The following is a 16,638-nucleotide window of genomic DNA, read 5'->3' as shown; positions in this document are numbered from 1 at the left end:
TTTACAAATGAAGTATTTGTGTTTATTGAGTGTTTATTGCCAGATCAGAGGCAGTGGGGATGACCAGGGATGTTCTCTTGATAAATGTGTGAATTGGACCATTTTCCTGTCCTGCTAAGCTTTCAAAATGGAAAGAGTACTTTTGGGTGTCAAGGAAAATGTATGGAGTAAAAAGCACATTATTTTCTTTAAGAATGTTGTGGAGTAAAAGGAAAAGTTGTTGAAAATATAAATATTGAAATGACTTTATTTATTTTAACTTTATTTAAGGCAAGTCAGTTAAGAACAAATTCTTATTTTCAATGACAGCCTAGGAACAGTGGGTTAACTGCCTGTTCAGGGGCAGAACAACAGATTTGTACCTTGTCAGCTCAGGGGTTTGAACTTGCAACCTCCCGGTTACTAGTCCAACGCTCTAACCACTAGGCTACCCTGCTGCCCCAAGCCCCCACTGAAGAAGTTGGTTTAATAATACTTTCCTGTAGATATTTTGTCTCAAATTTTGACCAGGTGAAGGACCAACCCCACGGACAATCTGCAGAGTAAGTTCAAATATAATTTTATTCAACATTCATGACAGACAAGGGACATTGTGTTATTTTTTTCTGTGTATATATGAATGGCTATGCTTTACACAATATAAAGCATCGCCACTTCGGGACTAGCTGCCCATCTTCATATTCTACATTAATTGTTAGTGGGATCAGCCTCGGCTTTCAGGCCTCGCGCACGTTGTTTCATCCCGAAGTTGAGGTGAAAGCCTGGTTGAGGCTAGAGTGGGATAGGTGCCTGTGCCCCAGAGTTGCTTGAGGGACTTACAATATTGAATTGTGAGGAAGACCTAATGGCATGGTGTACCTGTGTGTGTGTGTGAGAGAGAGAGATAGAGAGAATTACACTCCATGGACTTGCCCAATCCTACATAGTTAAATAGGGCGTTTCACTCAGGTAATGCATGTGCTACAGATACATTATGTGTGCTTGGAAGTGTCTCTGTGGATTTCCCTGAATTGCTCAAGAAAATGATTCAGTCCGATCACATCCTTGCCTAAATGTTTTTTTATCCGTCACAGAGGGTTCTTATGACGAACTTCCTGCTTATGATTGTCTCGTCATTAAACTGTCAGACATTGAGCTGGACCGACATTGCAGAAGACTACCGACTGACTGGTCTACAAATAACCTTGCTTCATAAAAAAACTACTCATTATTGTTTGTAGATCAGTCAATCGTTCACCATTTACCCACAATGCATCATGGACGTGATGCTCTCAAACACGGCCATGGACTTTAAAGGCTAAGACATGGTTGAAAGTGCAAACAATTTCTGTAAGTATTTGTCTTGAGTACGCAGCTGTCACAAGCCGAATGAAACAGCTAACGTGGAATCGTAGCCTAGTGTGTAAGTGGGGGTTGATGTTGTAGTAGTCTGTCTCAAGGACGTGGAAATAGGAAGACAAACTCCAGTAGCGAGCGATAAGGGGACTCGGATAAATTGTTAGCTAACGTTACGGATAGCTTAGAGTGGATATCAAGTATGTCTTGACTACAAAATACTTATCAACATATCCACCGCAGTACACGATTTTCAGGCCTCGTCCAATGGAAGATGGTGTAGCTAGTTCCATAATCTCTAAAACTCATCTGACAGCTACGGCAAAAGGTGAGACAATTTACCCCACGCCGCATTCTCTTTAGTAAAATGATTATGGACGTGCCACTTAGGAATTTGAACAGAATCGTTTGGTTCCTCGCAGCTGATTTATAAAGTAAGCGAATGTAATCTGACGTGTGTCAATGTTTACTACTTCAGTTTTTCTCTGTGTTCAACAGGGGGATATTTTCTCGATTGAAGGGAATATATGGGATCGCAAGGTAACCATCTAATAAATCATATGTATTTACACTTGTTTCATACGACTGTCAGAGGTAAAATATTGCTAACAGCTAAACGTGTTGATGGACAGAGGATCGGATTGAGGTAGGCGCAGTTTCCTTTGTTTACTCAGTCTGCATTTCAGAAGAGCGGATACGTTCCTTTCAGCAGTGTCGCGATAACTACTGTTTGCCAGCCTGTTGTAGCTTTGAGGTGTGCTGCGACCACTGACACTAAACACACGCGCTCCATATGGAAACAAACATGTTAGCTACACAGTTGTTACTTTGTAACGGTTTGCGATTAGCGGTATTTTAACAGGTCTGTTGTCTAGCAGTGCATGAACCTTGCTTTGGCGAATCATTTGGCGCTGGCTCTCATTTTCTCATGCAAAACCAATAGTGTCAAAAGGAAATAAAAGTATTATCAAAGATATTTATAACTAATCCAAGATAGTTAATGTGTGTCGTTTTTATAGTGGGAGCAATGAAGCATAGTGGGCTGATCAAGCAAGGAGGTGGGCAAGGCTAAGCAGGAGTTAGCGAGATCCTATTGGCGCATTGTAGCATGTTTTGCATATTTCCGTTAGGGAACGCCTCCTTTGAAGTGCATATGTTCCCAAACTCAATTCGACCTTGCACTCCTAACAATGCCATTTAAAAATTTTAAAAACTTAAGCGACACGTCTTTATAACTTAGTGCCCTGTATTGGTAGTGAGCACATTCTAAACTGATGCTTCAGCTTTATTGCCCCCTGTGATGTGTCTGGATTTCCCCTTCTGTCTGTGGTATTATCTGAGTTTTTCGCAACCCACCTTCAGGCTGCTATGTACCGGACCTCTTACTAGCCAACGGGAGGTGGGGCGACACTGGTAGACAGTGACCTTCGCACCCGCCTGCTGAACACCTGCACTCACCTTCATTAACAGAACTGCGGGAAAACAGTGCCGGACAGACCCCCACCTCTTGCTAGCCACTCCGACCGGTACACACGAGGCAAGAGGTGTGGCTACACAGTGAGCTAACATGCTTGCTAGTTAGTGACCGCCAAGCGGGGGTGAAGGATACCGTCTACCGTTGTCGCCCTCGGCCCTTCTTCTGTGGGGTTTTTCGGCGGTCGTGATTCAACTTTATGGTACCTACTGTAATGGAGCGCCCCTTCTCCTTTCTGTCCTAGCTTAAAAATGGACCAATAGAAGTTTAAAGAGGGTTTTCCTACAGATGCAGGAATTCCCACGTGCAGGAACTCCCTGAATTGCGTGCTGCAAATCTACCCTTCTCCACGCAGCATAGTCCGAAATAGCAGCAGTGTACCAGCAGAAATAAGTGATTACATCACTTAACAGTTCCGAGGACAATTCAACGTTTTGACTTGGCTGCATGTTAAGTTCTTGCTCTAACAGTCCATATATGTGCACTGATTGGAAGCTGCATATAGGCTATGAGTGGGGTTCTCATATCTCGTTACTTTGTCATCATGTCACAATTGTTGTGGTAGGGTAGTGAACTCACACTGCATTGCATTGGTGCACTGTTATGGCTCCGATTTGGGTAAAGAGTAGGGGGGGGGGGTCAATTATATGATTTCCATTTTAAAGTTTAATGAACTGAAGTTGGAGTCATTTAGAATATGAGAGTCGCCAAACTCACTGATCCCATTTAATTATGTTTCTGATGTTGGCTATTAAGTTCAGTATTTCACTTGACATGTTTTCTATTGATGAGTGGCTTGCCTTGAACACAAGCCACTGTTGATTATGAGGGGGATGTATGAAACTGTCTCTCTGTTCTCCGCGTGTCTCCTGTGCACTTTTCCAACACACTAGTACAGGTCACAGATTACATTGGGATTGGATGAAATGAGAAGATGAGACTGTTTGAAAGAGAGCAACCCGGCTCTACGTATTTTACTGGGTTGTGACTCACCGACACCGCCCCCAATTAGAGGAGAATAAAGCAGTCCGAGAGTTGACACCCAGGGAATTTGTGTTCACACATAGGAGAAGATTTACATGGGGATGGTTCTGGAAGGAATTAGGAATATTCACATACAGGTTACAATGGATGGAGCAGGACAGTGAAAAGACATGAATGAGCTTGAATCATGTCATGGCCTAGAACTCCCAATAGCACAATATGAAAGACTGTATGTGATAATACACTGCAGCAATAAACCGTAAGCTGTTACACAGAAATACTTCATAACAAGGACTGTATCCACTATGCATACAGTTGGAGTCGGAAGTTTACATACATCTTAGCCAAATACAGTTAAACTCAGTTTTTCACAATTCCTGACATTTAATCCTAGTAAAAATTCCCCGTCAGGTCAGTTAGGAGCACCACTTTATTTTAAGAATGTGAAATGTCTGAATAATAGTAGAGTGAATTATTTCAGCTTTTATTTCTTTCAACACATTCCCAGTGGGTTAGAGGTTTACATACACTCAATTAGTATTTGGTAGCATTGCCTTTAAATTGTTTAACTTGGGTCAAACTTTTGGGTAGCCTTCCACAAGCTTCCCACAATAAGTTGGGTGAATTTTGGCCCATTCCTCCTGACAGAGCTGGTGTACCCGAGTCAGGATTGTAGGCCTCCTTGCTCGCACAAGCTTTTTCAGTTCTGCCAACAAATTTTCTATAGGATTGAGGTCAGGGCTTTGTGATGGCCACCCCCATACCTTGACATTGTTGTCCTTAAGGCATTTTGCCGCAACTTTGGAAGTATGTTTGGGTCCATTGTCCATTTGGAAGACCCATTTGGCACAAAGCTTCAACTTCCTGACTGATGTCTTGAGATGTTGCTTCAACATATCCACATAATTTTCCTCCCTCATGAAGCCATCTATTTTGTGAAGTGCACCAGTCCCTCCTGCAGCAAAGCACCCCCACAACATGATGCTGCCACCCCTGTACTTCACGGTTGGGATGGTGTTCTTCAGCTTGCAAGCCTCCCCGTTTTTCCTCCAAACATGACGATGTTCATTATGGCCAAACAGTTGTATTTTTGTTTCATCAGACCAAACAAAGCCAAGTTAAACAACAACTACAACTTCGTGTACACACATTCCATGCACTGTCAGGCTCAGAGCCATGTATGTATGCCCTTGCAGGAGCGTGCAGCGGTCCTGTCTGAGCAGTACAGGGTTAACTATGAGCATCTTCCATTAGGGACAACTTTTGCCCTCAGAACAGCCTCTATTTGTCCGAGCAAGGACTCTACAAGGTCTCGAAAGCGTTCCACAGGTGCTGGACCATTTTTGATACGAACTGTTGACCGTGAAAAGCCGAGCTGCCCATTCACCCTCTGAATAACACACATACACAATCCATGTCTTAATTGTCTAAAGGCTTAACAATCTTTCTAGAACATGTCTCCTCCCCTTCATCTACAATGATTGAAATGGATTTAACAGGTGACAATCGTTTTAACCTGGTCAGTCTGTCATGGAAAGAGCATGTTCCTAATGTTTTGTACACTCAGTGTAAACAACATGCTGGCAGGGTTGCCAGGTCTAGCTAAAATTCTTAGCCCGATGACTGCTAAAAACCCACATTTATCCAGTAAACCTTTTTTTCCATAATGTTATCGAGTGAATTAAGAAGGAGTATCGACGTAATTTTTAATGACGTAGGCTAAGAAGCAAAATTAGGTTTGCCATAAATAATAATTATTGCGAGTTTAAAAATGTTGCAAGTGTGAAGATAAATCACCCTTATTAAACTCTCCTGAGTGGCGCAGCAATCTAAGGCACTGCATCTCAGTGCTAGAGGTGTCACTACAGACCATGGTTCGATTCCAGGCTGTATCACAACCGGCCGTGATTGGGAGTCCCATTGGCCCAAAGTCGTCCGTGTTTGGCCAGGGTAGGCCGTCATTGTAAATAAGAATTTGTTCTTAACTGACTTGCCTAGTTTAAATAAAAACATTCCATCAATGGATGTCGATTTTACTTGTTTTGACTGCTATGATTAAGCCATAACGCCACAGGAGGTGTGGTATACAGTAGGACCAATATACCACGTCTAAGGAACATGGCCCTCAGCTGTGGTATATTGGCCATATATCACAAACCCCTGAGGTGCCTTATTGCTATTATAAACTGTTATCCAACATAATTAGAACAGTAAAAAGTACAGTTTTGTCTTTTCCGTGGTACACATCTGATATACCATGGCTTTCAACCAATCAGCATTCAGGGCTCAAACCACCCAGTTTATAATTGTAAATAAATCCTGTTTGCGCATGTTTGCGCATGTTCGAGTGATGCAACTTGGACAGAGGATCTCAATCTCTGTGCAAGAAGCACTTCAAAAAGCGAATGTTAGTTTATTTTCTGGCAATTGTGCCAGATTTTGAGACCAGAAACCATTATAAATGGCATGTTTGTGAGATTGACTTATTTCAATACACAGGCTTCTGACTAAAATCTGGGTTAATAATTCCAATTCAACTTTGCCATGGTTTACTGAGCTAGATGCAGGTGGCCTATAGCCCCTGATAGGCCAACATGCCAACATCTAATTTCAGGGAAAAATCCACAATGTGAAGAAGGGAAAAATCCACAATGTGAAGAATGATACATTTGCTGTGACCAAATAACAAAATATGTCCATGAATAAATGCATAATAACACAAGGCTGCAACAACAAACTGAGTTACAGGCTATTTATTAAATCTGTTTGCCAGCTACACAAGTGGCACAAATTCATTTGCAATGACTCCAGTGATAGTAATTTCAACATATTTATTGTATCAAATGGTAGGCAACAGTAACCTGCAATGACATGTAGAAATGAATAGCCTACTTGATGGCCAACAGATGCAGATGTAGCCCATCATTCTCCACATTTTAATGTAATGTTTCATTGTGGACCTTTATCCCCCATAACACAAGCACATGAGGGAGTTCCATAACTTCCATTTCACATTTCCCCCTCCCAGTGCTCCAGACCCTAGAACTGAGCATGAGTAAAACTCCAGACCCTAGAAGTGAGCATGAGTAAAACCCTTCGCTTGATGTGGTTATCCATAAGAAAAGTCAACATTAGAATGCAGTTTACATTAAACCACCTCTGAGCGAATTTATCTATAGAGCTCTAGTGCGCCTGAAGTCCTTTTCCAATGCTTTGTCACCATTATATCAGTTATGTCGCGTTTAATATGTTTTATGGAAAAAGAGTGTCTCCATAATAACTGAAAGTTGTCATTATGTGTGTGCATGCTGCTCTGTCTCTGACTCAGCTGCCCCTGCTGCAGCACGCTCTCAACACATCCTTTTGGCTCTCCACCACTCACTCAGTCTGCTCACTGCCTTGTAGTCAGCAGCAGGTCACAGTGAAATAAATATATATCCACATACATACAGTACCAGTCAAAAGTTTGGACACACCTACTCATTCAAGGTTTTTCCTTTATTTTTACTATTTTCAACCCCAAAAATTGTAGAATAATAGTAAAGACATCAAAACTATGAAATAACACATGGAATCATGTAGTAACCAAAAAAGTGTGAAACAAATCAAAATATATTTTAGATTCTTCAAAGTAGCCACCCTTGATGTCAGCTTTGCACCCTATTGGCATTCTCTCAACCAGCTTCACCTGGAGTGCTTTTCCAGTGTTGAAGGAGTTCCCACATTATTGAATTACTGCAAAGAAACCACTACTAAAGGACACTAACAGTCCCTCCAGGATTTCATGACATTGTTTTGTGATTTCTGTGCCCCAAAATACTGAGAAACAGCTATTTTTCTGAAGGGAAAAAGGGGTGGAAGCTAGCTTAGAGTTCCAACATAAAACTTGAATTTGACATGAACTTGAGATTTAATATGTCTTATGGGGGATTGCCCCGATAATCTGGAGGTACTAAAAAAATCATAAACTAGGATAAAAGAAACACCTAGGGTCCAATCTGAAATTAAGACATATCTCAAGTTCATCTTCCGTGAAAATAATTAGAGACAAAGTGGTATTTTGGGCTGTTTCTTTTTCTGAACATAACGAGAGGTGAGGGATGACCAAGGGCCAAGCTCATCTAGGCCTATATCTCAATGTAATCATTCATTTCATCCTCCCTATCCTCCTCCATATCAATTGCTCCACTGCGGAGTCATTAGTTGTGGTACATGAAGACCCAAAGCTCGTAGGTTGTTGTTAAGAGGTTGATTGCCTACGGCTGGACAACTCAAGCTTGTAGATACTGTTGCTTCGCTCAGCATCAGCTGAGTTTGAGACTGCATCCTTGTAGCATTTGGCCAGGGTGCTCAGCACAGGAAGTCTCTCTTGAAGTGCATCCCAGAAGATATCCAAATCCACCACGCAACTCACTGTGGCTCTCAGTGCTGCTGGTCCTTCATTGGTCAAGTAGGCACCCAGTTCATCTCTCAGTACCTTACTGAAGCCTGGAATAGCCTTGTAGCTGGGCACTGTCATCCATAAACACAATGTGGCGTGGATCAAACACCCTAACTTCTTGGGGGAACTCCATGGCAGGCTGACCATCTGACATGTACTTCGTCGTTTTGTCCTCTGCATTGCTGTATGCCTCAACAGCAAAGGGCAAGTCATCAACTGCATCAAAGTAGTGTGAACAAGCCTCATAACTGTAGTTATTTGTTGGCCACAATGTACATCTGCAAGTCCTCTAAATAGTGAAAGATCTTTGTTTTCAAGGGATGTCTGCTCTGAAAGATGTTGAAGCTGCAGGATTACTTTATACTTGTCGATCATGATGTTCAGTTGAATCTGCAGCGACTGAACCAGCTCTTGGTTTTGTAGCATCTCATGGCGTTTCTCTACAGACTGTTGGGGCACCTCGGCCACACACCTGTGAATGACAAGGAATAAAAAAGAGGAACATAAGAAATATTACTCCATGTGAAATGACATCGCGGCTTACAAAAAATGTAGGTCACCTTTTTCTGCATAATTACAATGATATAAATGACAATGAGTTAAGCAAATGTAGAAGGTATGTAGATTTAAATCATACCTGTATTTCCATCTCTATGAGCCCACTGTAGAGGCCAAACTGCACTGCTGAGAACATATGTGAACTTAGCATGAATGCGTTCAGCTGATCAAAAGCTTTGCAGAAAGCACTCCCTATCAGATTAATGTTGTGAGCCAAGCGTGTTATGTGCAGAGAGTAGGGGAACAATGACTGCAGTGCAGCTTTGTAGGGTTTCTTCATGCACGCAGCATTGTCTGTGTCAAAGACCATGACGTCCTCATTGGAGATATTGTAGTCTTGTAGACATTTCCCCACCGCCATGGAAACTGTTGAATGGTTGCACTGCTCCAGAAACACTGTCTCTGCGAGGTAGGCAACAATTATCCCGAGGTATCCTTTTCAAGTGGTGCGATGACGATGTTCAACATCTGGAGTTTCATCAATGATGACTGTCACTGGCTTCCCTGCTAAATGTTGCTTGAGTTCTTCCTTCACCTTCAGGTAGACCTCTCCCAAGTACTGTTCCTGTAGGTGGTGGTATCCAGGGATGGCTACCAGGTACTTTTTAAACAATATTACCATTTCTAAAAAATAAAATAAAAACTGAAAGATTGTGTTTTCGTGATCCGTATTAATTTTTACAGAGTTTTAAATGGAAAAGCTGACAAATTGCACTCAGTGCTTTGAGCCGTGCTCTCAGAGTGCCGACCACCCTACTATAGCCAAGGTTAGACTGGGGAGAGCAGAGTGCCGACCACCCTACTAAAGCCAAGGTTAGACTGGGGAGAGCAGAGTGCCGACCACCCTACTATAGCCAAGGTTAGACTGGGGAGAGCAGAGTGCCGACCACCCTACTAAAGCCAAGGTTAGACTGGGGAGAGCAGAGTGCCGACCACCCTACTAAAGCCAAGGTTAGACTGGGGAGAGCAGAGTGCCGACCACCCTACTAAAGCCAAGGTTAGACTGTGGAGAACAGAGAGCCGACCACCCTACTAAAGCCAAGGTTAGACTGGGGAGAGCAGAGTGCCGACCACCCTACTAAAGCCAAGGTCAGCGGAGTAAATGTTTGAGTAAAACGCCACTCACCTTGATTCTTTCAGTGCTTGCCGCAGTCTTCCCTGCTACCACGTCAGTCATGGTGATCTGCCGCTGCTGTGGGAACTGTTCTGACATTTCCATACGCTTTGCTGATTCCAAGTGACTGTTGATTGTCGACTTTCTCTTGTGTTTCAGCACAACGTTGCACGGAATGCAATACAATTTCCCCCCACTTCCATGTAAAACATTTGGAAATTGGTCTTTAACTGTTATTTTTGTTGGCAAATGAGATTGATTTCTGGTCGTTGTACTGCCTGTCAGCCATCAACAATCACCCATCTTCTTCGCACACTGACAGGCCAGGGGGAAAAAACTTGTGGTTGAATTGGGCCTTTTTCCACGGTAACCATGCAGTAATTGGTCAAAATTACTAACCCGCTTTTGATTGGACCCTTTTATGCTCTAAAAGTGCGGGGATTGGTCAAAATTGTGAGCTCTTGCATAATATGCACTGATTGGTTGATTTTTGCATTGAATTATGCGATTGCACTATCGCAGAATCCTGGAGGGACTGCAATAAGAAGAGACTTGCTTGGGCCAAGAAACATGTGCAATGAACATTAGACAGGTGGAAATCTGTCCTTTGGTCTGATAAGTCCAAATGTAGATTTTTGGTTCCAACTGTTGTCTTTGTGAGACGCAGAGTAGGTGAACAGATGATCTCTGCATGTGTGGTTCCCACCGATAATTCAAGGTAAAATTAACCAGCATGACTATCACAGCATTCTGCAGCGACACGCCATCCCATCTGGTTTGGGCTTAGTGGGACTGTCATTTGTTTTTCATCAGGACAATTACCCAACATACCTCCAGGAGAGTGATAGTGCTGTGTCCGATGACCTGGCCTTCAGTCACCTGACCTCAACCCAATTGAGATGGTTTGGGATGAGTTGGACCGCAGAGTGACGGAAAAGCAGCGAAAAAAGTGCTCAGCATATGTGGGAAGTACTTCAACACTGTTGGAAAAGTATTCCAGGTGAAGCTGGTTGAGAGAATGCCTAGTGTGCAAAAATCTGTCAAGGCAAAGGATGGTTAGTTTGAAGAAAATCAAATATAAAATGTATGTATTTATTTTTAAGAGAAATGCCGTGGTGCCGAGGTGCAATTTAGCCCAAAAACCCGCGAACAATACATTTTCACCCTCGACATTGTTTTCAAAGTAGGACAATTTGCAGTGAACATGGCAACACTGCTTGCTGGAACTTAGTCCCACAACACACTCGCCAGGGGATTCTCTAACATTGTTTATCATGCAAATGTTAACAATTACGTTCACTGCATTATTTGAAATGTTAGTCTCTCTATTGTGTGTTTCCTGTACATTTTCCTCCAGTGCAGTAAGTTTAGCATGACATTTTCCGTTTATGTTAGGCTTGAATATGTGTCTAATGGTTTCTCTCGTATTTCCCTATGCAGTTTCATCGGATGAGATGAGTGTGCGCGGGGGGCAGGGTAGTGACGAGGTGCTGGTGTCCCAGGCGGTGTGGGACTACCTGGCTGCCGCCGGCCAGCCCTGGCTCATAGACTTTCAGGACAAGCAGGGCTTGAGTGCCGGCATCATCCGCCGAGGTGAGCGGGGAGGCTGCTGCGCAGTGCGGCTACGCCCCATAGAGGGATCCCGTTCTGGGGGAGGACCCGGGATGATGGAGGAAGGACCCATCTCCAACGAGACCCGCAAGGCCTTCATAGACTTATGCCGCTGCGCCCGCAAAGAGATGAGCAAACAGGATGGGGGTCCTAAACGGAAGAGGTCCCTGCTGCCCTGCGTTGGGGTGGGGGTCCTGGAGGGGGATGGAGAGGGGAGCCTGCTACCACCTCAGCCTCCCCAGCCCAGACGCTCTCAGAGGCAGCAACAGAGATATAAGAAGCCTGCGGAGGAAGAGGCCTGTGTGGTCCTCTCCAACTCCACGTCCCACAACGAATCCGGACAGAGGAAGAAGGACAACATGGAGGTCAGCTGCAGTATGATGGCCTCCTCTCATAACCAATCCCACAGTGAGGCAGACGACTACACCTCATGTTCCATCTGCATGGGCGACATGGTGGAGAGGACCACACTGGAGAGGTATAGCTACATTTTAAACTTTTGTGTTCAGTAATTCTCAAGGTTTTTCCAAACCATGAAATGTCAGCCTTCACAGCTATTGATGCTATGTAATGTTTTCAAAATTATAAGTAGAAGTGTTCTCTTTCTCTTTGACCCCCCCCCCCCCTCCCCCAGGTGCGGCCACGCATTCTGCCGGTTGTGTCTAGACCAGGCCTTCAAGGTGAAGAGAGCGTGTCCTGTGTGTCGTCAGGTGTACGGCCAGCTCATAGGGAACCAGCCGGCTACCGGGTGTATGATGGTGGAGAGGGACCCAGATCTGGAGTTGCCAGGACACGAGGGTTATGGGTGTATCTGCATCATCTACAGCTTCCCACCTGGTTTACAGGCGGTGAGTGTGTGTGTGTGTGTGTATACTAAAGACGCATGGAAGGGTATAGAAATGGGAACTAGTAAGAAGTGTTGGTCTAGCCCATTACCTTTTCTGGGTTTTTGGTCTAACCCAATACCTTTTCTGGGTTTTTGGTCTAGCCCATTACCTTTTCTGGGTTTTTGGTCTAGCCCATTACCTTTTCGGGGTTTTTGGTCTAGCCCATTACCTTTTCGGGGTTTTTGGTCTAGCCCATTACCTTTCGGGGTTTTCCTACATCTGACACATCATTTACATTGCTAACCATCTCTTTTTAGTATTTTTATTTGTGGCCATGTTCACAGCCATGTTTACAAATCCCAGCTTGGATCTTTTAATGGTTCGTATCCAGGCTGTATCACAACCACAATTGGCCCAGCGTTGTCCGGTGTAGGCCGTCATTGTAAATAAGGATTTGTTCTCAACTGACTTGCCTAGTTAAATAAAATACAGTCCATGAAGTAATGTTATTGAATGTCTATACCACTTTACTTCATTTCTGTGGATATAATTGTTCATGTTCTTTTCTAACATTCCTCTGAATTATGCCTGGATCCTGCAGCCGGAGCACCCTAACCCGGGGGTGAGGTACCCTGGGACGGACCGCGTGGCTTACCTCCCAGACAGCCCAGAGGGGAACCGGGTCCTGGGCCTGCTCCGCCGGGCCTTCGAACAGCGCCTCATCTTCACCATAGGGACCTCCATGACCACAGGAATGCATAATGTCATCACCTGGAACGACATCCACCACAAGACCTCCATATGGGGCGGACCACACTGGTATGGAAACAGATGTCTTTACTGAAGGCTATTGGAGATTTAAGTATGTTTGTGAGATGTGACAAGTCATGTTTACATTTTTGTGAAAAAAGCTATTGATGACTGCTTACATGGAAGTCAAATAGAATCACATGGCTTTAGTTTGTTCTTATGAGATGTAACAGAAATATTTTTTCAGTTTATATCAATAGAAAAAGATATCCATGTTTTGAGAATGTGGTTTGGGGTTAAATTGTGATTATTGTCGTGCATTTGCTCCTAGAAGGAACTCTAGCTGTTCCTGTGATTACAACAACTCTCTGACCTGCTGAGGGTTTTCTGTTCATTTCTCCTGACAGCTTTGGATACCCAGACCCCACTTACCTGGTGAGAGTGACCGAGGAACTCCGAGAGAAAGGCATCGCTGCAGACTGACCGTACAGATTCTAGAATGATTATTCTAGGAACATTTTAGGAACCTCTGGCTGCCCTGCTACTGCTGCTGGTGGTTGCTAGGCTGCAGTCTCCTGGACCTAGACCCAGCAGAGCAGTGGATGAATACGAGATGTGACTGGGCCCCACAGCAGCCACAGGAGTACGGCCCAGTGGAGGCCCACATATCCCTACAAGACCACTTGATGGGGTGACTCCTACCTTCCACTTCAGTCGAATTTTCACTAATCATGCATTGATGTCAATTGGAGACCATTTGACTTAAGTGGAAGTGAACATTTATCTAAAGTGGAATTTAGGATTCACCCTTATGTTCCTAGCCTCGTTATCTATCTTCCTGAGTTCGGCTCAACCCAGCAGCACTTTGTGTTGAAGAAAACATACAAATGAGTGCAGTGCAATCTCTGTGTGAGCTGTTTTTGGCTCCACTCATCCAAGTATTTATCATATAGGGATTCATAATGTGAAGGTACATACTACTTAAATATTATTTTGAAACCTAAGTTCAAAGAAGAGTCCTATTTTGTCATATTTATGTTTATTTCCACGCACATTCTTTATTTACCACATTATTTGTGCTCTGTCCAGTACGCTCTTAGAATAATATTTTCTGTAATTATGTTAATAATAACCTGTTATTTACACTGTATTAAGACAGTACTAGAGATGGTTGGTGGCAGGCAGAATAGTACTGTCTGTTTCAATAGAAAGCTCCTAAAGAAATAATTACATTTCTCTGAAAGGAGTTGCACTTGAAGGCACTTTGTCAAGGAGGGAGGGAGTCCGTCAGTAGTTCAGTCACTGTTGGAGGGGGAGTTGTTCTCTGCATAGAATAAGAATTATCCTTTTGAATTAGAATGATCATTCTAATTCTGTGGTTCTCTGCTTCCAGGGAACTGGTAGATGGAAGAATGCTCTGAGCAAAGCCAGGCAGGCGTTAGTCGTTAGCAGCCGTGAAGCTAATAGCCTGATAGCTATAAGTTGATGTCAATTTTCTTGGAGCCCTTCATTTCCCTTTTGATCTTCCTCTCCTTTGATTTCTTCTCCTTTTTACTTAAATAGGAAGAATGTTTTCTATTTGATGTCTCTCTCTGCTGCACCGTTCTGTTCTAGCGGATGAACCAGGAATGTCCAGATAGACTGACTACTAAAAGTATGAGATTCATTGTCATTCCTGACCGTCCCTTGCTCTCTCTTTTTCTTTTCTCCCCTCGGTTGTTTCTCTACTCTTAAGATGTTATCCCTCCCAGGACCAGGCCCTGTATTCACAAAGTGTCTCAGAGTAGTAGGGCTGATGTAGGATCAGTGTAGCCTTTTCAATCATAATGAATGAATAGGGACCCTGATCCTAGATCAGCACCCCTACTCTGACAAGCTTAATGAATAGGAGACCAGGTTTTGAACGGAGTTCAGTTTGATTTCCAGTCAGTCAGCCAGCCAGCCAGTCAGTCAGCACTCCTCATTTTGTAATAACCAGATTTACTTGATGATGTCAAATAAGGAGGGCGTGATGTCGAACCACTTAAACCAAATCAAATGCACAATAGGGCTGTATATTTAATACCTCTGACCCTGGCTGAAATGGCACCCTATTCCCTATACAGAGTAAAAGTGCCCATAGGCTTCTGGTCAAATGTAGGGCACCAGATAGGACTCTGGTCCAAAGTAGTGTAGGGAATAGTGTGCCATTTTGGATGCAAGCCCTATCTGTCCAGGAGACGTTTGTTTGACGATTGTCTCATAAATAATGAGGTATCTGTCTGCTGTAATTCACATTTGTCTTCTACAGGAATAATCTAGGATAAACAAAATGGGTACCTGTAATATGAAAGTGTTGAGGAAAATCCTGCAGTCCCTTACAGCGCTATTGCCAGTGAGGTATTTAGTTCCCTTGTTTTGATACATTTATCAAACGGTTAGCGTGCCTATATTCTAGTCAAGTTTGAAGACAGTGGATCATGTTGATATTAATTCATGACAAGCATGTTCTTTTAGTAGACTGTCTTCATTGTTATTTGGAGGGTGAGACTCAGCAGCGTTATCTGGCTTTCTACCATTTTTGAGAAATATATATATATATATATATATATATATATATATATATATATATATATATATATATACTGATGTGTATCTGCATGAGTTTTTCTGTGATATGTCAGATGAAAGCAGTCCAACGACGTAGCCTCACTCACAAATGATCAAGCTCTGTGTGTGTGAGTCATTTTGCATGAGAAAAGGATCCTATAGATTGTGCAGTGCTCTCCAACCCTGTTCCCGGAGAGCTACCCTCCTGTAGGTTTTCACTCCAACCATGTTCCCGGAGAGATACCCTCCTGTAGTAGGTTTTCACTCCAACCCCAGTTGAAACTAACCTGATTCAGCTCATCAACGAGCAATTTTTTAAAAATCCGGCGTGCTAGATTAGGGTTGGAGTGAACGTACAGAACGGTAGCTAGATTAGGGTTGGCGTGAACCTAAAGAACAGTAGCTCTCCAGAAACAGGGTTTGAGAGTCCTGGTCTAGTGACTCTAGTCTGTTACCTTCTCCTATTCATTTGTCTGCAGTCAGATGATGTAAAATAATATAAACTCAGCAAAAAATGAAACGTCCTCACTGTCAACTGCATTTATTTTCAGCAAACTTAACATGTAAATATTTGTATGAACATAAGATTCAACCACTGAGACATAAACTGAACAAGTTCCACAGACATGTGACTAACAGAAGTTGAATAACATGTCCCTGAACACAGGGACACGTTTGTATCTGGTGTGGCTACCAGCTGCATTAAGTACTGCAGTGCATCTCCTCATGACCTGCACCAGATTTGCCGGTTGTTGCTGTGAGATGTTGCCCCACTCCTCCACCAAGGCACCTGCAAGTTCCCAGACATTTCTGGGGGGAATGGCCCTAGCCCTCACCCTCTCATCCAACAGGTCCCAGACGTGCTCAATGGGATTGAGATCCGGGCTCTTCCCTGGCCATGGCAGAACACTGACATTCCTGTCCTGCAAGAAATCCCGCACAGGACGAGCAGTAT

The 16,638-nt window shown here is 43.4% G+C and overlaps 1 protein-coding gene across 5 annotated transcripts; it reads left to right on the top strand.

The window, feature by feature from the left end:
• The first annotated feature begins 1,119 nt into the window (after positions 1-1,119).
• Positions 1,120-16,207, top strand: LOC109908330 (probable E3 ubiquitin-protein ligase DTX3). Of its 5 annotated transcripts, XM_020506963.2 has the most exons (7): positions 1,120-1,329; positions 1,579-1,663; positions 1,834-1,875; positions 11,347-11,995; positions 12,152-12,365; positions 12,946-13,163; positions 13,502-14,713. In XM_020506963.2, exons 3-7 carry the CDS (start codon positions 1,863-1,865, stop codon positions 13,575-13,577), a joined length of 1,170 nt encoding a protein of 389 aa, XP_020362552.1. In that variant the 5' UTR covers positions 1,120-1,329; positions 1,579-1,663; positions 1,834-1,862; the 3' UTR covers positions 13,578-14,713. The 5 variants fall into 5 exon arrangements, with proteins under 5 accessions (XP_020362552.1, XP_020362551.1, XP_020362553.1 ...); XM_020506962.2 differs by having other exon boundaries at positions 1,120-1,663; XM_020506964.2 differs by lacking the exon at positions 1,579-1,663 and having other exon boundaries at positions 1,126-1,329.
• Positions 16,208-16,638: the final 431 nt, after the last annotated feature.

The sequence above is a fragment of the Oncorhynchus kisutch genome, linkage group LG17, assembly GCF_002021735.2.
Source record: "Oncorhynchus kisutch isolate 150728-3 linkage group LG17, Okis_V2, whole genome shotgun sequence".
Taxonomy (NCBI): Eukaryota; Metazoa; Chordata; class Actinopteri; order Salmoniformes; family Salmonidae; genus Oncorhynchus; species Oncorhynchus kisutch.
Note: the sequence above shows the minus strand (reverse complement) of the source record. Positions and strands in the feature narration are given on the sequence as shown.